Source organism: Myripristis murdjan, chromosome 9, assembly GCF_902150065.1.
Source record: "Myripristis murdjan chromosome 9, fMyrMur1.1, whole genome shotgun sequence".
Taxonomy (NCBI): domain Eukaryota; kingdom Metazoa; phylum Chordata; class Actinopteri; order Holocentriformes; family Holocentridae; genus Myripristis; species Myripristis murdjan.
The window spans coordinates 36,062,663-36,087,271 of NC_043988.1; the positions used below are offsets into that span (position 1 = coordinate 36,062,663).

The 24,609-nt window shown below is 39.2% G+C and overlaps 1 protein-coding gene and 1 long non-coding RNA gene across 3 annotated transcripts; one reads left to right on the forward strand and one right to left on the reverse strand.

Moving 5' to 3' along the window:
• Positions 1-929: 929 nt before the first annotated feature.
• On the reverse strand, positions 930-24,103 carry LOC115364838 (GTPase IMAP family member 8-like). The gene is given in 6 exon segments (XM_030059472.1): positions 930-1,285; positions 1,288-3,677; positions 10,066-10,122; positions 10,341-10,928; positions 20,104-20,169; positions 24,085-24,103. Coding segments are annotated over 5 exon segments (3,408 nt in total). The 5' UTR covers positions 20,132-20,169; positions 24,085-24,103; the 3' UTR covers positions 930-940.
• Positions 13,261-14,386, forward strand: LOC115364905 (uncharacterized). 2 transcript variants are annotated; one of them, XR_003928738.1, is made up of 4 exons: positions 13,261-13,324; positions 13,454-13,541; positions 13,819-13,982; positions 14,099-14,386. It is a non-coding gene; the product is annotated as an uncharacterized LOC115364905 (long non-coding RNA). The 2 variants fall into 2 exon arrangements; XR_003928739.1 differs by lacking the exon at positions 13,261-13,324 and having other exon boundaries at positions 13,438-13,541; positions 13,819-13,828; positions 13,918-13,982.
• Positions 24,104-24,609: the final 506 nt, after the last annotated feature.

A 24,609-nucleotide genomic window follows, 5' to 3' on the forward strand; every position in this document is an offset into this window, starting at 1 on the left:
TTCAACATGACTCAGCATTTTAGCCACAGCGAGTGATGTGTCAGGATTTATCGAGGACAGTGTGTGGGATTGTTTTTCTGTTCTCTCTACAACAATCACTACTGGTTTAACAGATGCAGGAACTCTATAAGAACATATGGATATAGAATAGAAGTGGTTACATATTTTAATGATAAACATCAGCAGATATATGATTGTCAAGCAACATAATTTCGTTCACATAAGAAAATATACTTTAAGGATGTGCAGGAGAGACTCAAAATACAATCAAAAACAAGATTAAACACATTTATCTTCTAAAATAATGAATACAATTGAATAAATACAAGAATTAATTTGTAAAATTCATTGCTGAACTACACAAAGTAGAATCAATGTATGTTTAATCATTCTTCAGCATTTCACATTTCTCTGATGTGAAAGGTTGAATTCATATAAATTCTTGCCTGCTATAATATTTGGGATTTTGCTTTGTTGTTTGAGGAAAAACAGGTGGTTTTACTTACAAGAAATGGTGAAATGGTCATGAAATGCTGGTGGTGAACAGATTTTAGATTTGATTTATGTGCTCAACACAATAAAAGAGCATAACAAAAAATGAAAAAAAGTTTTTTAGGTGAGATTTAAAAACTCCAAAGGGTTTCTAGAATGGATCTCACCTTAATAAAACATAAGAAGCACAAACATCAAATAATCAACAAATGTAAACAAGCAAATACAGTACCAGCAGACATCAGGTCCACAACAAATGAAGCAAACAACATATCATAAATCAATATTATAAAATAAAGTGTGTGTGTGTGTGTGTGTGTGTGTGCATGCATGCGTGCGTGCGTGCGTGCGTGCGTGCATGCGTGTGTGCGTGCATGTGTGTGTGTGTGTGTGTGGTGAAGGTGGGGTCACAGCGATATCATTACAAGGAACAAACTGGACAGAATTATCATTGGATAATACATTTTTTTTTGGCTTTCTGTTCCCATTCTTTGATTTCCTCTTCATGTTCTTTCTTCAGTTTTTCTAATTCCTCCTTGAGATTTTTTTCTTTGTTGTCTAACTGCTCCTTTAAGCGGTCGTATCCTTCCTTTTTCTCTTGAAGTTGTTTCTCGTGCTCTTGCTTCAGAGCCTTTATCTCCTCCTTATGTTTTTCCATCAGAGCTGCAAACTCCTTGGTGTATTTCTCTCTGAAGTCATTGAATTCTTCTGCTTGTTTTCTGGCCTCCTCTTCATGTTTCTTCTTCATCTTCTCCAGTTTTTTCTTAAACTCTTCCTCTAATTCTTTTCGCTCTTTTCCTCCTGTTCTCTTCTGAGTCGATCTTCTTCTTTTCTTTTGTTTTCATCTTTCTTCCTTTCCTGCTCGTACTCTTCCTGGAGCTTCTGAAGTCTCGTTCGCTCCTCCTCTCGTCTCTGTTCATCTTCATGATGTCTTTTTTCCCACCATTCTTTTCTTTCCTTCTCCCAAGCCTCTCGCTGTTTTCTCAGCTCTTCTCTGCTCTGCTCCAGCTGCTGGTCAACATTTTCTTTTTGTTCTGATTCTGATTTTATTTTTTTCTCTAAGGCTTCAAGTTCTTGTTTCCATTCCTGTCGTTGAACTTCGTCCTGTTCTTTCTTTTTCCTGTCTTCTTCTTCTCTCTTTTCATTTTCTCTCTTTCTCTCTTCACGCTCTTTGTTAATGTCTTCCTCCTTTTCTTTAAGAAATTTAGCTTTCTGTTTTCTCTCCTGTTCAATTTCAGATCTTTGTTCTTCCATTCTTCTTCTCATCACTTCCATTTCTTCGTCATGTTTTCTTTCCAGCTCCTCCTTCTCTCTCTTCATCTCTTCTTCATTCTCCTTCAAAATCCCCTCCACTTTCTTCTGTATGGCTGCCTCTGCCTCTTGGAACATCTCAGTGGTGTAGCAGCCTCCTCCATTTGTCTTCACCATGTTGTCGATCTTTGTCAACAGCTCTCTGACTTGTATGTGGTTTGTCTGATCCTTGTTGTTGAAGATGTGGTATCTCCCTCCACAGTCAGCTATCAGCTTTTTGACAAAGTCATTTCCCGTCTTTATGTAACTCTCAAAAGATTTATTTCCCAGATCATCTCCTCTAGTGAAAACAACAATGATGAAATCTCCTGACTTCTCACCAAAAACTTTCTTGATCAGGTTCACTGTGTCTTCTTCTTCCTGTCTAATGCGACCAATCTGCAGCACCAGTAAGAACACGTGTGGCCCAGGAGCCAACATGCTGATGCACTTCACAAGCTCCTTTGCAACTTCATCATTACACAAAGTTTTGTTAAAAAAGCCAGGCGTGTCGACCACAACAACAGGCCTGCCATCAATCTCTCCAGCTGCTTTCTCACAAAATTTGGTCACAGATTTCTGACTGACTTCAGATATGAAATACTTTTTGCCCAAGATGGTGTTTCCACTTGCACTCTTCCCACTGCCAGTCTTCCCTATCAGAACCATCCTGAGGCCCTCTGTGCTCAGACTTTCAAAACCTTTTGCCTCTCTTTCCTTCTCCTGCAGTTCAGCTGTAAGTCTTGTAATAGTTTTCTCCTGCTCTAAAACCTTCTCCATCTGTGCCTTGATAAAAATTTCCATTGTGAAACATCTGGATCCTGCAGGTCTCATCTTTTCCACAGTATCCAACACCTCAGGTACTTGCTTTCTGTCCTTGATGCTGAGGACAACGTATCGTCCTCCATAACGCTGACAGAGCTGCTGGATGTCCTGGTCCTTACTTAGAAAGTTAACAACAGCTGGATGGTTAGGATCTGACTCCACAGTGAACAGAATCATGGTAAAGTCATTGACCTGAGATGTGAATGTGCTCTGGATGGTCTCTAACTCTCCTGTGTCTTCATCAGTGAGGGGACCCACAGGTATGACCAGGACAAAGGCGTGGACGCCCTCAGGATCACAGAGGGAGACACACCTGAATGATTCCTTCATCACTGCCTCCTGAGGTTTTCCAGACAAGGCAGGAAGCTCCACCAGGGAAAGCCGACGTCCACACACCTCTCCCTGATTCTTCACACACACTGCAGACTCAGAGCCTGGATCAAACATCTTCTGGCCCAAAATGGCCTCGGCTGCTGAAGTCTTCCCTGCTCCTCTCCTCCCACAGAGCACCAGGTTCACACACTCTGGTCTCACAGTAGCTGTCTCTTCAGTGTAGGTGAGGCAGCTCTCATTGTTTTCTCTCACAATGTTCTCCATCATCTCCATTAACAGTGGACGGTCATCTGATGACATGCTGTAGTGCTTTCCTCCACATTCTTCAAGGAGCAGTTTTACAGTTGAACTTGTTCCACCTCCCTCATGTGTGGTGATGACCATGGAGAGTTTAAAGGCCTCTTGACCAAACAAACTCAGGACGTTCATTAGAGTGAGTCTGTTCTCCTCTGTGAAGTCAGAAGGCTTCACTATCAGCAACAGAACATTTGGTCCAGGAGAGCAAAGAGCCATGCAGTTCTTCATCTCTTTTCTCACTGTTTCCACAGGCAGACTGAAGATGTCTGGAGTTTTGACCACTGTTACAGGTTTTCCTTTCCACTCTCCACAGGCATCCACACAGTGCTTTGTTGGGGAAGGTTTTGGTAAATGTAAAGCTTTGTTTCCTATTATAAAGTTGCAAAGTGTTGTCTTTTTGTCCTCACTTTTCCCCAACAGCACAATCCTGAGTCCAGAGGCTGCAAAAAAACCACAAGAGAAATAAAAACATCCATCATCACAACATCCCAGTGAGTGTAGGTGTTGATACAAGTGTTTTACAAACCACAGGAATGAAAAACAATCCCAAGTTAATGTAACAATACTTGGTAAACTTTTTGATAATCTTTATAAGATAACAAATTGAACAATGAGTTGTGACTTGTGGTATTGGACAAGGTGTACTCAGTTTCATTTTGACATGAATAAATTAAAACCCAGATTACCCAACATTAGACCAGCTAAAAGGCCTCCTTACATTGCCCAGATCTGTGTCAGTGTGGAGGAGACAGTGAAGAATGGGTTCAACACCAACACAACAATCAAACTGCTATTAATTTGTGAAGTAAATCTTTGAGTTTGACACATTCTTTTTTGGCTAAATTGTTAAGGTAATATTGAATATTGTTCTCCTCTTTACAGTCACTGTATTGTCAGGGTTAATGAACAAAAATATGGAGCTTTAAAAACTGAGTTGGTGTGTCAGGCCAGGGAGCTGGCCACCCTGTCCATGACCATGTGGGAGCTAAGAGCTGCCCTGCATTCCAAATCGCATACTTATACTTTTTACTTTTAGTATGTACTGCAGCTGCCCTTATAAAGTATGTAGTTTAGTATGAAATATGCATGCGTATGCATACTATTGGGACACACTACATACATCGTCCCTTAAGTCAGACCCTCTCGCTCGCTTCCGCCGCCGTCTGTAGCGGCAAATTTGAATGTTGTTGTCAAAATGGCGGTGCTGTTTCATACTGCACTGTCCTCTGTCATATTTCTGATCTTCTGTCTTCCTGTTGCTTCTGCTGTCACTGAACGAGTTTTGTGCGCTATGTGTGTTTTGTTGTCGTCCGTATGTGGGCGTGGCTTGTACATGCAACTCAGTCAGTGCGACGTAACGTCCGCTGCACAAAGGACTGTAGGTCAGAATGGCCCGAGCAGCATGCTGACATGCATACTGCGAAATCTGACCGGATGTAGTAGAACATCCTGGTACTCTTGGCATACTGCATCTGACATAGTATGTGTTGGGACATACTAAATCTTTTTTTCCCCTACTAAATAGTATGGTAGTATGGGTATTGGAACGCAGGGCAGGTTTCAATGTGGATTGCGTCACATGGTCTGCCCTTCTCAGCAAAACAGGTGTGACACATCAATAGTGATTACTGTGGTTAGAGGCCAGACTGAAGTGACAGAAGATCAAAAACTTCAGAGAATTAAGGTAAGCTAAATCTGATTTCTTATTTCAGCAAGCTTGACTCTAGCTAAGGACTTTTTATGGTGAAAGGTGGACTATTTTAATGCATGCATTTGTTTCTTTTTTGATTTTTTTTTTTTTTTTTTTGTAGAATGAGTTACACAGCTTGAGGTGTGCCACTGGTGTGAGCAAGAGGGTTATAACTTAATATTCATGTATTCCTTTTTTGTTTTGAAGAGAATGATATTGATGGAGCAACCCTCGAAATTCTCTCTGAGAGGATGTCAGAGAAATTAATTCCATCAATAAAAAAACAAGCACAATTCTCGCAAAACTACTGCACACTGTAGCTTTAAATTGAGATTATACTCTTTAAGACAACATGTTCAACTTATTCTATTATTTCTCTCCCCAACCAGGGTATCCCTCAGCCAAACAATATACAGAGATTTTAAGCCTGTTCATACGCAGATGTCCCTTCATGTGGGAGAAAATTGGTTCAGGACATGTGAGTAAGCACAACATGAGTCTGTTAATGTATGTTTGCATATCTTAATTGTATAGATATAGCTACTGTACATACTGTCTGTCTGTACAGAGGCCCGTAACTTAGGAGTCATCTTTGACTGTGGATTGACTTTTGATGCGCAGGTAACTAAAGTAATGCAATCCTGCTTTGCACACCTCCGACTACTCTCCAAAATCAAGTCATTCCTCTCTCCAGCAGACCTAGAAAAGGTCATCCACGCATTCATCACCTCCAGGCTTGACTACTGCAATGCACTTTATTCTGGTATAAGTAAGCGAAACATCCAGAGACTGCAACTGATTCAGAATGCTGCCGCCAGGCTTTTAACTCGTACCAGGAAAACAGACCACATTACACCAGTCCTAGCTGCCCTCCACTGGTTGCCTGTGAGTTTTAGAATTGATTTTAAGATTTTACTGCTTGTTTTTAAAGCCTTGAACGGTCAGGCTCCTGCTTATATTAGGGAACTGCTCATTCCATATGAGCCTGATCGCTGCCTGAGATCTTCCAGCAAGGCCCTACTTGCCGTTCCAAGGGCCCAGCTCATCACCAAAGGGGACCGAGCCTTTTCCGTCCGGGCCCCCAAGCTGTGGAACTCCCTGCCAGGAGATCTCAGGCAGGCTAACTCAGTTTCTTCTTTTAAATCTCTTCTTAAGACTCACTTTTATCGCATGGCCTTTTACTAAGCAGTGGTTTTAATGTAACTTGTATGTTTTTATTGTCTGTGAGATCTTTTAATACCTTGTTTTATCTTGTTTTATGTATTTGTATTATGTTTTATTGTTGTATGGGATCTTTTAGTAATTTACTCTATCGTTGTTTTATGTGTGTTTATTTGTGATTTGTTTTTATTGGAAAGCACCTTGTAACCTGGGTTTGGAAAGGTGCTATATAAATAAATAAATAATAATAATACTGTATCTCAATATATAATAAACAGAAAATGCATTCACCTAATGTTCACATTTGCCAAAAATGAGTGTGTCTATCTTTTACTGTATAGGTGTATTTTACAAAATGGCTTGATGTTGACAAATCTGGACAATACTGAGGTCAACAATCATCTCATTTTTGACTGCACTATCCCCTTAAGTAAACAATTCCTCTCTTGGTTGTAGGATGATTTACGTGAGTCTCTAACAAGTTCAAAAAGGAAAGGCGACCCCTTATTGGTGACTCAATGGTGCAACAAATGTGTCCAAACTTTTCTGTGGCAGGATCTGGAAAGAAGCACCATACTCCGGGTCAACCAAGCCAGCTTTTCTACATAAACAGGCCCGCTGTAAGTCATTGGAAACAACACATAACTTAAGCATACTTTTTAAAAAAAAAAAAAAAAATTATCATGTACACCTCATCTTAGTGGTTACCTCTTACCATATTGTTGTGTCATTTTTCATGCATCATAGGCTCAGGAAGATGGAGACTTTGGAGAGCACTGATTCTTGGGAATTTGGATAAATCATGTCCCACTAAGAAAAATGCTATTTCTGTTGGAAATTTACAACATTTTAATGAATAAAAAGAATCAAGGGCATAATCAGGGGGTCCTTTGCACATTTGTAAGGTTCTTTGATAGGTTTATTTTTAATTTTTATTAATTTAATGATTATATGTTGGCCCATGGCCTACAAAACCAGTTTTCCTCGGATAGGAGATAATCATTTCAACTTGATTAAAACAACAAAAAGTAATAATTTCACTGAATAATATCTTTACCACATGAAAGAGTACATCATAATATGTATTAAAAACTACAAACGATGAGTTTTGAACAATATTTACTATTATTTTGTGGTTGCTCAAAATGTGTCCCACATATTCGTCACCACCGTCAGATATTTATTTAAAAAACAAAAAACTCTACAAATACAAGGTCAATTACATTCCTGAGGAGCCCTTTTCAAACCTTCAGCTCTACTGCATGCTTCAAGACCACTCAGGCTCCTGGAAGCTTGCTATTTTCTCTTAAATCTCTTCATATTTTTGGACACTGCTACTGTCACAGCCATAAATTGTCAACACTGTCACTTCTGTATAAAAAATATTAGATTAGATTATGGAATAAATGTATACTTTTTAAGAAGAGGTCTGATGTAGGTAGCAACAGGGCGAAAACAAGCTGGCTAATGTGAACAACTCATGCTGATCATGTGAAAGAGCAGGTTTTTGTCTCCACCGTCAGACGTCACCACCGTCAGGTTTTCTGTGTGACGGTGATGACTGAAGTCTGAAAAATGCTTATAACAGTGCTCAGGATTGTTATTTTTTGTACCAAATAGTTAAATAAAGTTGTTAAGCAAGAAGCCATTGACTTGAGTGGTATGAATTTTGGAAATGTATGTTTTAATGAGGCGACTGTCACCACCGTCAGATTAGTGTCACCACCGTCAGAGGCAGTTATATTGGTTTTAAATGAAGATGTTTACAATATGTTTCTTTGGTGATGTTGAGTTATTAAAGTAATAGTCTGTTTAATACAAAAATATGTTTTTAAAATTAAAAAAAAAAAACATTACAGTGACGGTGTTGACAAAAACAAAGTAGCCTAATAACTGGAAAAACCTATTTTATGAAAAAAATGCAAAATGAGGAGGTTGCACCGGTACATTGCTGAACAGCCAAGAACTTGGCCTACAATGATATACCTTCAGATTTTGTAATTTAACTCAATTTTTTTTTTTTCAAAATTAAAACCTGTTTTATCCAAATTCCCAAGACTCAGTGAGAGGATGAAAGGACCATTCAAGCTCATATCCAAAATATGTCTACAGAGATGCTTAAAGTACACCCAGATGAGAAATCATTAAAGGAGGGAATGAGACGAACACGTGCTAACCGAAAAACCTTCATGGCAAATGCCAAGGCTGAGGAAATCATTGAAAAGTTTCCAGCACTGAGGCTTCCTAAAATAGTTGGTATCTTCAAGCATTGAATTGATCATATTTAATTTCATGTCTATTACTGCATTTATGATAATCAAGTATTTAGAGCTAATATATTTTTGTCCCTCCTTTCAGCTTCTGTGGGAGATGAAGGCACAAAATGGTCACACAGCTGGATCAAATGGCAGCAAAGATTGTTCAAAGAGCATCACTGTGTGACATCTTTTTTTTTTTTTTTTTTTTTGCTTCATATTTAATGAGTTTTCCTAATGTAACGGGTACTATTGGGTAAACATGAAATTCACATGATGATATATTTTCAATGTCCTGTACACACTTTGTACGCATCGGTAAAAATTAATATTTCTTTCCAATTTTAGGTAAATCAGTGAGATTTTATGGTGATTTGCATATTTTGGCGTAATAGTGGCGTAATAGGAATACTGGATGTATAAGTGGGGGTGGGGGTGTTATGTTTTATTTAAAGGGCTATTTAGGTAGTTGACAAAGAAACATAAAGTACTTGACATGTAAACTTTGGGAACAATTTTAGTTTATGTTTGGGGTCAAACTGACCCCTAAAAGATGTTAGTAAATTTGAACATAACAGGAGGGTTAATGTGGAAACTTTGTGGAGTTCCCTCACTTTCATCTGATTCTATTCCACTCTCACCATTAGTGCTGTATGTGCCCATATGCTGATTGCTCTCATTGGACCATGCATTATTTTATTGTTTGTAGATAGTTAACTGCTTCATCTGGTGCAGTGTAAGTCTACCTTGGATTGATGCTTTTATCTTCTCTCTCTGCCATGTCACCATTGCTGGAGATTACATGATGTGATTATGATGCATAATTACTGTATGATGCGTCTGGCCTGAGTCCTATCATCATGTTGCTGATTCCACAGGACCTATGCTCACTTTTGACTTGTTTTCCCCTCGGACCTACAAAGCCTTTCCTCTTCTGTTGGACTGTCCTCAGAGAGTCTCCCCTCCTTATCCAACATTGTTCCAAGTTTTTTAAATAAAAGAAAAATTCTCATTAAAATTGTTTGAATGTGTCCTCAATCTCAACATTATAAACAACCACAATATAGTATAAGTAATGAAATAATTGTTTTGCCTGATCTGTAGAATACAATATGGTTCTTCATAGAACCCTCAGAAGAGGGTTATTGGGGAAACCCTTGAAATATGAAAGGGTTCTCAGTGGAACTTCCTGGATGGGTTCTAGATTAAACCCTTAGAAGGTGGATAGGTTCTGGATGGAACCTCCAGTAAGGGTTCTCTGTAGAACCTCTCATGGGGGGTTCTGGGTGGAACCTTTCACAGACGGTTCTAGGTATAACCCTCCAAAAGGGTTCCAGACATAACCTTTATAAAAGGTTCTACCAGGCACCAAAAAGGGTTCTCCTATGAGGACAAGCCGAAGAACCTTATATGGTTCTAGTTAGCACTTTCATTTCTAGGAGTGTAGTGGAAAGTGAAATGGCCACCATTTTTGTGATGACTCTATTTATGAAAATGTTCAGGGCCCCAAACTGTACAAGTGTAACAAGGGTCATGCTTTTATTAAAAAATGAACGTATCACCTCAAATTAACTGTAATCTTTGATCAACAGCCTGTGTTGGACCAGCATAAGCCACATGTGCTCTGTGGGAGTGATGTATAATTAATATTGTAACATAATTTTTAAGATCACGTCACAGATTTCAGGCTGGATGTTAAAACCCTGAAGTGAATTTACTCACGCTGGTCGACAGAGCTTCCCTCTGATGACAGACTGTGTGTTGTGGTGGGTTTCATCCCTGTAAAAAGATGATACCATCAGTCAGTACATCACCATCCTACACAAGAGAAAAACAAAACTACATTTGTGATGAATTTACATACAGTTCAAGACGGAGCTTGTTGCTGCTTGTTGTAAAGAGATGACATCATCAATGAATTTAACTTTTTACATAATGCTTTAACTGTGTTATAAATCATTATTAGTATATGGTTCATAATGTTCTCCTGCACTTACCAGCAGGTGTTGGTGTTTGTTGATCAGCAGCTGCATCCTCAAACACATCACAGCTCACAGGCTCTCCATTGTTCTCCTTCACTACTTGACCCAGGCAAGTTAACAGCTCTGCACGTTCAAGGTTCATTTGGTTCAAGTGTCTGTTTCTACATTGTCTGATCATGTCCTTTAAGGCTGGATGTTGCATGTAGTCTCCAGCTGATGTCTCCTCTCTGGGTGTTGATGTCAGTACCAGTGAATGATCAAAAGAGCGCTCACTGAAGGTTTTGAGGACTCTGTGTAACCTCTGTTTCTGATCCTCAGTGAAGTCTTCAGGCTGTAGTACCAGCAGGAACACATGAGGTCCAGGGGCAGAGAGCCTCACACAGCTTTCTACATCCTGGGTCAGTTTGTCTTGAGAGATGTTGGGAAGCAGCAAATCTGGAGTGTTGATGAGCGTTATTTTCTTCTCCTTCAGCCGTCGACTCACTATCAGACACCGTTTAGCTGCTCTCTGAGGATTAAACACAGTCTTTCCCAGTATGAAGTTCCCCACTTCACTCCTGAGAGTCCAGCTGTTCCCCAGCAGCACAACCCTCAGCTCAGACACTGAAATGAAAATACAAAGTTAACAAAACCAAGTGTACAATAAACATAAAGATAAAAAAATGTAATTTAATTTAACTCTAACTCAGGGGTGTCGAACCTGCACCATGGAGGGCCCATGTGTGAGGGCTGGCCTCTGAGCAGGGAGCACCGCCCCGAGTAGGCAGGGTTAGACAGTGCCCTCATAAGCCCAAGTGTGGACAATCAGGGCCTCTCTTTGTTTGAGGCCTGGTAGCTGCAGGGAGGACTGTTTGTGCAGGTAAATTTTGTGGGTGGTTGTATGTTTGGCAGGCATTTGGAGCTATAGTGTTAAAACTTTTTTTGTGTGTATGTAGAATTTGGTGGAGCTGAATTTGCGGAGATCCAGTTGAGGTGTGGCAGGTAGGCCTATGCTGAAAAGGTAGGCCGCAGCCACTAAGTTTTTTTTTCTTACTCATATTAGAAGTGATAGATCTGATTTCCCCAAGGAGCCGACGCTGCCTGCCGTCCCCGGTGTGAGTTACAGGGCAGCCATTTATCTGTAATGGTGCAGGAGTTAAGTCCGGAGTTAATTTAATTTTTTTTGTGTGTGTGTGTGTGTGTGTGTGTTTTGGGCAATATTGTATGGTATTGGAAAATTGGGTACCCGCCAGAGTACATGAGCAGTTCGGAGCTGGAGCGAGCGAGGAGCAGTGTGTCGTTATTTAACGCGGTGCGTTAAATAACGACATGCGGTGGTGTGGGTTTCTTTATTGCTTTAGTGGTGAATTACCCCCGCTCCCAGCCTATATATATATATATATATATATATATATATATATACACATATATATTTTTTTTTTCTTCCAAGTTTTGTAAGCGCTTTTTATCATCCACTTCAAACTGCCAAGTTGCTAGAAATCTATAAACTTAGCTGCCTAATCCTGAACGCTAGGCCTAGTGTTTCTCTGCTATCTGTCAAGAAGAAAGCCTAATGTAGTAGGCTACCAGCCACCACACCATCTATAGATATTGATCCACAACAGAGCAAGAGTGGACGTTATTCTTTTCAATAACTTGAACATCTAATGTTAGACAATTGAAACTTACCTGACTGTTCTGTTTGGCCAGTAGGTGGTAATGCCATCCAAAAGCTTTATAATCCACTGTCAAGTCAGCAGTTGTGTTCTGAGTCTGTAACGCTAGGCTACTATATAAATTTACTATGTCAATTTTGTTTTCCCTCCTCATACTTTTCCAGTATAATACACTGCCCCTCTGTCGTGAAACACGCTGTGCTTTTCCTTGTGGCTCATGTTTGTGATTGGTCTGCTGCCTCAGAACTCACTTGATCGACTGAGCGAGTTGATAACCAGCGTCGTGATACCGGTTATCCCCGATCACCATGATCTCCATTAGTGTAGCCGGTTAGGTCTGAGAGATCCAGGGAAACTGAGCTTGCTTCGTGATACAGGCCTCAGCTGTACTGCTACCGGTAGTTCGAGCTAAGCTAGCTAATAAGTTGGGTGATTCAGGACTTCTCTCATAAGCGCTGGAGCTCGATGACTGAGTCAAGGTTTGTTTTATTAGTAGTGGACTAGACTGGACACAGCAATCCCGGATTATTACACTCTTAGAAATAAGGGTTCCAAAAGGGTTCTTCATGAGGGGCTCAGGTTCTACCCAGAACCATTTGCTAAGAACCCTTTTTTGAAGAAAGGGTTTTTCAAGGGTTCTTTGTAACACTAAAGGTTCTGGTAAGAACCATTTTGATCCAGAGAACCCTTTTTGGAGGAAAGAGTTCTTCAAGTATTGTTGAAAGCATGGGTATAAGATCCTCACCCTACATCCTACATGAATGTAATTAAACTTGCTCAATAAAGAGGCAAATAAACAAATATAATCATCCCAGGGAGAATTTTGCTGTTGAAAAGACACTTAAACAGGGAACCAGCACTGAGTCTTGAACCCTGCTCACCACAACTGAAGTGTGCCACTGGCTTGAGCAAGAGGGTTATAACTTAATAACTTGTCTTCCTTTTTGTTTTGAAGAGAATGATACTGATGGAGCAACCCTCAAAATTCTCTCTGAGAGGATGTCAGAGAGATTAATCCCATCAATAAAAAAACAAGCACAATTCCTCAAGTATCTCGAGCAGTCGAAGTCATCATCATCATCGCTATCATCATCATTGTCAACAACAACAAGAAATTGGAACAGGTAAAATGCTGTCAAGATACTGTAATTCTGGTCATAACATATTCTTGCATTTTTCCATATTACAAAGACCTCATGATGAGCAAACAGCTGGACCTGCTTCACTGGGTCAGTTTGCTTTCCTCAAAGCATTAAAAGATACACTTGAGGCAAAGGACCCAGAACTTTTGTCCCCTCGGAGAAATGATCTGTCACTGTATGACATCCTCAGCAGCCAAACAATGTAGGTTACTTTTATCATTATTATGGAAAACTACTGCACATTGTAGCTTTAAATTGAGATTATACTCCATATAATGGCACTTTAAGACAACATGTTCAACTTATTCTATTATTTCTCTCCCCAACCAAGGTATCCCTCAGCCAAACAATATACAGAGATTTTAAGCCTGTTCATACGCAGATGTCCCTTCATGCAGGAGAAAATTGGTTCAGGACATGTGAGTAAGCACAACATGAGTCTGTTAATGTATGTTTGCATATCTTAATTGTATAGATATAGCTACTGTACATACTGTATCTCAATATATAATAAACAGAAAATGCATTCACCTAATGTTCACATTTGCCAAAAATGAGTGTGTCTATCTTTTACTGTATAGGTGTATTTTACAAAATGGCTTGATGTTGACAAATCTGGACAATACTGAGGTCAACAATCATCTCATTTTCGACTGCACTATCCCCTTAAGTAAACAATTCCTCTCTTGGTTGTAGGATGATTTACGTGAGTCTCTAACAAGTTCAAAAAGGAAAGGCGACCCCTTATTGGTGACTCAATGGTGCAACAAATGTGTCCAAACTTTTCTGTGGCAGGATCTGGAAAGAAGCACCATACTCCGGGTCAACCAAGCCAGCTTTTCTACATAAACAGGCCTGCTGTAAGTCTTTGGAAACAACATATAACTTAAGCATACTTTTTAAAAAATTATCATGTACACCTCATCTTAGTGGTTACCTCTTACCATATTGTTGTGTCATTTTTCATGCATCATAGGCTCAGGAAGATGGAGACTTTGGAGAGGATGAAAGGACCATTCAAGCTCATATCCAAAATATGTCTACAGAGATGCTTAAAGTACACCCAGATGAGAAATCATTAAAGGAGGGAATGAGACGAACATGTGCTACCCGAAAAACCTTCATGGCAAATGCCAAGGCTGAGGAAATCATTGAAAAGTTTCCAGCACTGGGGCTTCCTAAAATAGTTGAATTGATCATATTTAATTTCATGTCTATTACTGCATTTATGATAATCAAGTATTTAGAGCTAATATATTTTTGTCCCTCCTTTCAGCGTCTGTGGGAGATGAAGGCACAATTCCATGTTGAGGCTGACCACAAAATGGTCACACAGCTGGATCAAATGTAATGGGAACTATTGGGTAAACATGAAATTCATGTGTTATGTTTTATTTAAAGGGCTTATTTAGGTAGTCAACAAAGAAACATAAAGTACTTGACATGTAAACTTTGGTAACAATTTTAGTTTATGTTTGGGGTCAAACTGACCCCTAAAAGATGTTAGTAAATTTGAACATAACAGGAGGGTTAATGTGGAAACTTTGTGGCGTTCCCTCACTTTCATCTGATTCTATTCCACTGTCACCATTAGTGCTGTATGTGCCCATATGCTGATTTCTCTCATTGGACCATGCATTATTTTATTGTTTGTAGATAGTTAGGGAAATTAATTTGGTCCCATCTATCTGAGGAGGACATTGATGGATATACTGCGCTAACTGATAGCATGCTGAATAGCTTGGAACTGCCAAAGGATGCTTTAATCTGTTTAAATATGAATTGTACTGATACACAACATGCTGATGACCTGTGCAACATGTATGATAACATTACAACAGCCCTGCATGCCTCAACTGGGCCTTTTTGCCGGCCTAAGAAGGTGCTGCAAATTAAGCCTGGGTGGAACGAGTATGTGGCTGAGCATCATGCTGCTGCTAGGGAAGCCTTTAAACTTTGGTGTGATGCAGGTAGACCTAGACAGGGGGAAGTGTATGAACATAAGAAACAAACTAATGCTAGATATAAGTATGCTCTTCGTCATATTAAGAAAAATGAGAACGCTATTAAAGCAGATTTGCTTGCCAGGAAGCTACAAAATAACAGCTATGTTGACTTCTGGAAAGCAATTAAAGTGCAAAATAATCATAAAACTGCTCTACCATATGATATTGAGGGTGTTTGTGGCTCAAATAACATCACACAACTATGGCGTGAACACTATATTAAGCTCTTCAACTGTGTCAAGAGTAATGATTTAACTGTTGATAATGTTGATTTAGCTGCAGATTTGGTTGTAAGGCCAGGTGAGGTGTCAGATGCTATTGACAAGCTTGACAACAGTAAAACATGCGGTACAGATGGTATCACTGCTGAGCATCTTAAGTATGCCAGCTATAGGCTTTCTCCACTGATGGCTATGTGCTTTACTGGTCTTATGGTGCATGGTGTGCTCCCTGATTCCATCCTGGCTGTTTTGCTTGTTCCTGTCCTTAAAGAGAAGGCTGGCAAACTAAACAGCATGGACAATTATAGACCTATTGCCTTGGCCAGTACCCTGTCAAAGGTGTTGGAAAGAATCCTCCTAGCCAGGATGGAAATGTACATCTTAACGACTGATAATCAGTTTGGGTTTAAAAGAAAGCATAGTACTGATTTATGCATTTATGCCTTAAAGGAGATAGTTGCTAAATATCAGAGTCAAAACTCCTCGGTTTTTCTTTGTTTTATTGATGCCTCTAAGGCTTTTGATAGAATAAGCCATGAAAAACTATTTGTTAAATTGCTTGCGAGGGGTGTTCCTAAATATGTTGTTAGAATTCTTATCTATTGGTATGCTCAGCAAACATTCCAGGTCAAATGGAATGATACCATCTCTGCTCCTTTTCATGTGGGCAATGGGGTCCGACAAGGAGGGATTTTATCTCCCTTTCTTTTCAATGTATATATGGACGACCTTTCAAAGCAACTAAATGAATGTAAAACAGGATGTATTGTGGGAGACTATGTTGTCAACCATCTTATGTATGCAGACGACCTGGTTATACTCTCTCCGTATACTGCTGGGTTACAACAACTGTTAAGGATATGCACACAATATGGCAAGGAATATGACATTAATTATAACACCAAAAAAAGCAAGATCATGGTTGTTAGATCTAGGGAGGATAGGAAAACAATTTTTCCTGTCTTTTACCTTTCAGAGGGCTCTGTAGACACGACGAGGGAATTAAAATATCTTGGACACATTTTTTCAGATGATCTTATGGACGACAGTGACATCCGTCGACAGTGCTGTAAAATATATGCTCAGGCCAACATGTTGCTGAGAAAATTTTCCATGTGCTCTGCAGATGTTAAATGTGCCCTGTTCAAAGCTTATGTTACCCCTTTGTATACAGCTCACCTCTGGTCCTCCTACAGAGTGAAAAGTATGCAGAGGCTCCGAGTGGCATATAATGATGCCATGAGGCTGCTGCTTGGCATTCCTAGGTGGCACAGTGCCAGCCAGCTGTTTGTGTCCTGCAATGTACCAACATGTCAGGCACTGTTAAGAAAACTAATGTTTAATTTTATGTGTCGACTGGATGTGTCTGAAAACATCATTATTTTGGCCCTAATCAGCCCCATAATGGGCTATCGGTTCACATCCAGACTTCGTAAGCACTGGCATGTCAGCTTGAGCCTTCCTTAAGTAAATGCTTTTTTTATCTCTTATCTATAGGTAACCTGTATATGTGTATATGTGTGTACGTGTATGTATATGTGTGTGTATATGTATGTATATATATATGTATATATGTATGTGTGTGTGTGTGTGTATGTATGTATACATGTACGTATGTGTATATGTGACATATATATATATATATATTTTTGGTAACTTAATGGTATAGCATTGTATAATGTATTTCTTCACTTTTGCGTCTGTTTTATCTTTGTTTTATCATTTTGTTTTCAATTTCATTTCTTGTGTGGACCTTGTGTCTGAATAAAGATTCAAAAAATAGTTAACTGCTTCATCTGGTGCAGTGTAAGTCTACCTTGGATTGATGCTTTTATCTTCTCTCTCTGCCATGTCACCATTGCTGGAGATTACATGATGTGATTATGATGCATAATTACAGTATGATGCGTCTGGCCTGAGTCCTATCATCATGTTGCTGATTCCACAGGACCTATGCTCACTTCTGACTTGTTTTCCCCTCGGACCTACAAAGCCTCTCCTCTTCTGTTGGACTGTCCTCAGAGAGTCTCCCCTCCTTATCCAACATTGTTCCAAGTTTTTTAAATAAAAGAAAAATTCTCATTAAAATTGTTTGAATGTGTCCTCAATCTCAACATTATAAACAACCACAATATAGTATAAGTAATGAAATAATTGTTTTGCCTGACCTGTAGAATACAATATGGTTCTTCATAGAACCCTCAGAAGAGGGTTATTGGGGAAACCCTTGAAATATGAAAGGGTTCTCAGTGGAACTTCCTGGATGGGTTCTAGATTAAACCCTTAGAAGGTGGATAGGTTCTGGATGGAACCTCCAGTAAGGGTTCTCTGTAGAACCTCTCATGGGGGGTTCTGGGTGGAACCTTTATAAAAGGTTCTACCAGGCACCATAAAGGGTTCTCCTATGGGGACAAGCCAAAGAACCTTATATGGTTCTAGTTAGCACTTTTATTTCTAAGAGTGTACCTGTTATGAGACACTGGAAACTTAAATCTTATGAATCACCAAAACAGTTCTGGTTCAGCTCAGTTTTACTCACTTTTAGGCGGCAGGAAGTCATAGCTGCCCCTGCGCTTCCTGGGTCTCACATCTTCTGTCTCTGTAAGATACAGAAAAATAAACAAAGTTATTTCAAACCAGGGTCAACTTAAAGTTCATTTGGACTGACGTGTTTCAAATCTGTAGACTTCAGTTAAATGTATAGGTTTAATGATGTTCCCCTTTTGCTGCACAAACAACTATTATCTGTCAAGTTTTCATTTGGTTTTCAGTTCAGTTCAACTTTAATTTACTGTCATTATATAATGCTGAGGCTGATATACCAGGGAAAGTGGGTTGTGCTTCACTAAAACACTGCAACATGGCCCAAAAAACAGCTGAATGCAATTCAATTCAAATCTTAAACAATAAAATTATTCAGTTATAAGGCAATACAGTCAATATAACAGTAAACACACCAAAACTCTCCCAACTCTAAACACACACACACACACACACCATCATTTGAATAAGCAACATGAAGCAGCAACTACACTCTGATGTGGCTTTTGCTTTTTCTATCTGCAGGACACACACACACACACACACACACACACACACACACACACACACACACACACACACGCATACACATATCCAAATGTGAAAATTATATTTACATGACAGAAATGTGGCGTTATGGTAAAACACACACTTAAACCAGGATGCGATTTATGAAAAACAACAAAAAAAAAAAGTTTTTAATGTTTTTATTTTTCAAAATAAATGTAGACTAGTCTCTGTTTTAGTCCATTAAAAAGTCACTCAACTAGCACTATATTTTCACTCTGTGATGTGATGTCAAGTTTATGCCTCGTCTTTTCCTCATCCAGATTCACAGATGTGATCACACATAACAACACAAAAGGGGAAGGAGGAGGGCGGGTGCGGGGTTGGGGAGGTGACTGTCAATCAAACCAACAATCTACTTGAATGAGCCACTGAGGGGCGCACGGCTGAACTTGTTCTGACTCGTCTTCTGAGGCTAAACATAAACATAAATGTCCAGGGTCTATCTTTGGATTCATGTTCCATTTATTCACAGTGGCGAATGAACATGCTCACCTCAGCACAGGTACAACATCAATGTTCATATCCAGTGCAAACAATAATGTTCCCATTCATCAACTCAAACACGAGAGTAAAAACTTGTTGGCTGCCCATGTAGTAGCAATGGAAGGGCGCAAGGGAGTAATTTCGCCGAGGGCACCAACATAGGCAGGGCCGGCACTGGAGACGGTCAACAAACTGTTTGCCTCCCGTCTCACACACCTGACTGTCTTCACCCACAGCTCAGCTATATACACTTCCTTCATTAACTCTGTTTGTAAGTGAGCTCATTATTTATCTAAAAGTGTTTTCTCATGTCTAAATATGGAAAGCCAGTTGGAAAATAATGCAGCAATGTAGAGACCAGTGTTTGCAGTTGTGTGACCCACTTGGTAAATACAGTTTTAAGGTTTTCATTTTTTTTTTTTTTTTTTTTTTTTTTCAAATTTCAAGCTTTTCTGTGAGCTGCTGAGTGATTCATCAGCTCCAAGTTGTTCAGGAAGACGGTACCAAAGTCTGAAGCCATGTGTTGCAAAAGCTTCATCCCCAGTCTCTGTTTTACTTTTATAAACTATAAAAGAGCAGGAATTTTGTGCACCTGTGGATCAACAGGTGTGCAGGAGACCAGAGACAAAGACAGAAGAAAAGACTCCCACACACTGTCCACATCACTTGCAGACAGAAAACAGATTCACACTAAATAGGTTAAATAACCCGATCAAGGTCTTGGTAACTGTAGGTGAACAAAACTGCTGTTTGAGTGCAGCGAGGACACAGGATTTAATGTGGGTCTGAACTCAACTTTCAAAATATTTCATCATGGAGGAAAAGACAAAAAGGAATAAAATACAAGACAAGACAAAAGTCAACACAGTCAGTGAGATGGAGGGGAAAGTTTCACTGCAGCAAATCCTCAGCAGCACAGCTTGGGCTGTGCAACCAGTGAAATGTAATGATCTGTCGCCACCAAGTGGACTTTTAATGTCATTACACCACTGGAATGACAAGAGCAGCTAGAATGAAGCAAAAACTAAGAGAATAAGATGAACCTCCTGGACCCCTGAGGACAAAGTGGGTCAGTGCAGCAGCACACAGAGAGATAAGTCAGTGAACAGGAGTAACATTCACAGTTAGTTCAGCTTTAGAAAAGGAGTGTCTGGACTCACCAGATGCTGCAGTCGCTGCCTCTGCCATCGTGTCACTGAACTGGAACCCAGCAGAGAGAAACTCACCTGGAGGAGAACATGAAGAAGCTTCATGAAGGGAGGCGTTCCATGTAGAAACTGCACATTTTACAAATGTGATTCACTCATTTCAGTCCCAGCAGACCTTCATCAGAGTGTCAGAATAGTTTCCTGTGCACTGAGGCTCCAACTTAACCCATGCACACAACTGGAACTGCAATGACTTCATATTAAAAAATGACTGATGTTTGTATCCTGTAACTCTCCTTTCTGTAATACAGTCACTCTATATGGATATTTCTCATGCATGGTTTGTGTATTGGGCCACTCATTGCACTATAGAGGCTGCATTGTGGTTTAGTTTATAATGTTTATTTTTTGCAGACCACTGACATTTAATAATATCTGTAATATTACATAGTCATAACTTTAACAACATTCTTGCCTGTTGCCTTGAGTTTTCATCAGTGGAACGGGAATAATTTTGGATTCATAAATTTAATTTCGTTTCACCAAATGAGCTGAATGAAAAGCTAAAATAATTTAATTTCTCTGACCTGAGAGCAGTTGAGATTCTTATGAACAATAGATGCCAAACAAAGCAGAAATCCTGACAGAACAACGGGACTAAAGTCACCACGGATGTGAGAAATTAAACAGTTGAGCTTCTGCTCTGGATGATGTTGTGTTGATTAATTTGCTCCTCATGAAGCGACTTCTGCTTAAAGATCTCAAACTGCAGACTGAACTCATGTTTGGGATTTAGGCTACTTGGAAATGAATCTGACGAAAAATAAATCTCCTGTCCGGCGGCCTGACGGTCATTTGTTTCCTGTTCAGAGGTTGAGACTCTCTGAACCTGTTGTTGAAGTTGTTTTGTGTCATTTCTATCAGCAGCATAATGGCGGATTCTGCAATAAATCACTTAATAAATCAGTTTCTTCTTGGTTTGTGAAGTTATTCTGATAACCACATGCGGCTGCTTCATAATAATCAATAATAATCAGTTTTCAGTCTCTAGTTTGAGGAAACAGCCTCCTGAGGTTATTCTATTACTTTTATTAAAATTTTCTTTCTTTAATTGTATTTCTTTTCAGCTGATTTTACTCACCAGATGAATTTCTTACTGCGCCATCAGTCCGAGCAGCTGAAAGTGAAAGAACAAAAGATTCAACTCACACAAAGAGAGAAAAACAGGAAGCTGTTTCTCAGACAACCTGTCAGAAAACAGAACGGAAGTGTTTTCTACATGAGGAAGAAGATTGTTATTTGATTATATTTTCTCTGATCTGCAAAGTATTTTCAGTGATGGCTGATCATGTCAAGATGCTCTGACACCTGAGATCAGTTTGTGCCATCAGCTGCTTAACTTCGAAATAAAGTGAATTAAATAAAGAAAATGTATTTCAACAATGAATTTTTATGTTGAATAAATTCAAACTATTGAATACAAACGATGTTTTCGATCCTATGTTGAATGTAATTAATATATCTCAGAACATAGGCCTGTTTAGCTGCATTTCCAATTTTACCAACAGTTTACAAACCTGCTCCTGTACATATCATGTAATGTAAATGTAAATGTAACTCAAATGTATTGAGAGAATCAAACTATATTTTAGCTGTAAAAGCAGATAAATGCTGTCAGAAGGAAACTTAAAGATATTTCCGTGTCAACAAATATCCACCTGCTATATTTAGAATGACTTGGGGAAAAAGGTTTATTTCCTAAAAGATTTATTCAGTGAAAGTTAACAGAGCAGGTTGACAGTCGTGCATGGGAGCGGCTCGGTGGGCCTGCAACAGCTTCCCAGGCAGCCTGAGGACTCACAGCAGCAATCTGCAGCTGCCTGAGGCTCTGCCCTCTGCGTCCCGCTGCACGGCGCTGCGCCTCTCTGAATGTCTGTGTAGCTGTAAATGAGCACAGCTGCTGTTTGTTTGAGTGCAGCGAGGACACAGGATTTAATGTCGGTCTGAACTCATCATTCAAAATATTTCATTATGGAGGAAGAGGCAACAAGGGGGCCGGGGCCGGGCAACTTTACGCAAATTTAGGCAATTCTGAGCAACAAGTGGAGAATAGGAAGATGAAAAGAAAAGTGGCATTCTGATGTGTATTTTGCATCAGTTGAGGCTTGAACTCACAGTTCCTGGCATGAATGCTCTATCTCACTGAGCTAATTAGCAAGTGTCACTGCTTCTGAGGCTTCACAAATTGACTAAGCCAGTCATATGACAGCAGCCGCCTATGCATGGAAAGACAGATTTTAAACCACTGTCAATAATAATGATAATGATCATAATAATAATAATAATAATAATAATAATAATAATAATAATAAATCAATCATCGTAACAAAATTCTGAAAATACACATCTTACATCTAGACAGCATGGAGATGTTGGTAATTTGTTTTTAACAGTGATTGATTTGCTCCATAAGTGAAAAACTGATGTTTAAGTGTACAAAAGTTTCTTCAGTATTGGGGCTACATTTTGATGAAAGCTGCAAAGCTGTAGTACATATGCTTGATTTATTATAAATTTTCAAAGGTTTGAAATTTATAAGCTTGTTGTAGCGCCACCATCAGGACTATTGGCTTGTGTTTGCATCTGAGGTAATCTGGCATGGGACTGGAACTTTGTGCAAAATTTGGTGAGTTTTCACGCATGGGAAGTATGACTTCCTCAAAAGAAAGAAAGAAGAACACGCAGGAATACAAGAGGGACCTAGCAGCTTAGGCTGCCAGGTTCCTAAAAATACACAAGACAAAACAAAAGTCAACACAGTCACTGATTCACTCATTTCAGTCCCAGCAGACCTTCATCAGAGTGTCAGAATAGTTTCCTGTTCACCGAGGCTCCAACTTAACCCATGCACACAACTGGAACTGCAATGACTTCATATTAAAAGACGACTGATGTTTGTATCCTGTAACTCTCCTTTTTGTAATACAGTCACTCTATATGGATATTTCTCATGCATGGTTTGTGTATTGGGCCACTCATTGCACTATAGAGGCTGCATTGTGGTTTAGTTCATGTTTATTTTTTGCAGACCACTGACATTTTATAATATCTGTAATATTACATAGTCATAACTTTAACAACATTCTTGTCTGTTGCCTTGAGCTTTCATCTGTGGAACGGGAATAGTTTTGTGTTCATGAATTTAATTTCGTTTCACCAAATGAACTGAATGAAAAACTGTTTTTCCTGTAGTTGTTAGTCAGAGGAGGAGGAAACTCATTGCTGTCACAACGACATGCCGACAGAGAAACAAGTTTAATTCACAGTGGACTTGTTCTGTTCAAGCTGAGTCCAAGCAATAAAGTCAAATCTAGATTCTAATTGCAGCTGGAGGATATGGTATTTAAAAGGCACAGTAGCACTGCATTGTATTATAGAATATGAGTCAGATTATTGTTGCTCTGCTCTCTGTGAGCAGGTTCAAGAGCAACATGATCCAAAGATTCAACACAACTTTTTTAAATAATTTAATTTCGGATGAACAGTTGATCTTCTGCTCTGTATGATGTTGTGTTGGTTAATTTGCTCTTCATGAAGCGACTTCTGCTTAAAGATCTCAAACTGCAGACTGAATTCATGTTTGGGATTTACTCGGAAATGAATCCGCCGAAAAATAAATCTCCTGTCCGGCGGCCTGACGGTCATTTGTTTCCGCTTCAGATGTTGAGACTCTCTGAGCCTGTTGTTGAAGTTGTTTTGTGTCATTTCTATCAGCAGCATAATGGCGGATTCTGCAATAAATCACTTAATAAATAAGTTTCTTCTTAGTTTGTGAGGCTGTTCTGATAATCACAAGCTGCTGCTTCATAATAATCAATAATAATCAGTTTTCAGTCTCTAGTTTGAGGAAACAGCCTCCTGAGGTTATTCTATTACTTTTATTAAAAAATTTTCTTTCTTTAATTGTATTTCTTTTCAGCTGATTTTACTCACCAGATGAAATTCTTACTGCGCCATCAGTCCGAGCAGCTGAAAGTGAAAGAACAAAAGATTCAACTCACACAAAGAGAAAAAAAGAGGAAGCTGTTACTCAGACAACCTGTCAGAAAACAGAACGGAAGTGTTTTCTACATGAGGAAGAAGGTTGTTGTTCGATCATATTTTCTCTGATCTGCAAAATATTTTCAGTGATGGTTGATCATGTCAAGATGCTCTGACACCTGAGATCAGTTTGTGCCATCAGCTGCTTAACTTCGAAATAAAGTGAATTAAATAAAGAAAATGTATTTCAACAACGAATTTTTATGTTGAATAAATTCAAACTATTGAGTACAAACAATGTCTCATATGTTGATTGTTATTAATATATCTCTGAACATAGGCCTGTTTAGCCGCCATATTTCCAATTTTACCAGCAGCTTACAAATCTGCTCCTTTACATATCATCACTCTCAAGTTTGCAATGTGCAGAATTCATCTCACCAAAATCCAAATGTAACTCAAATGTATTGAGAGAAC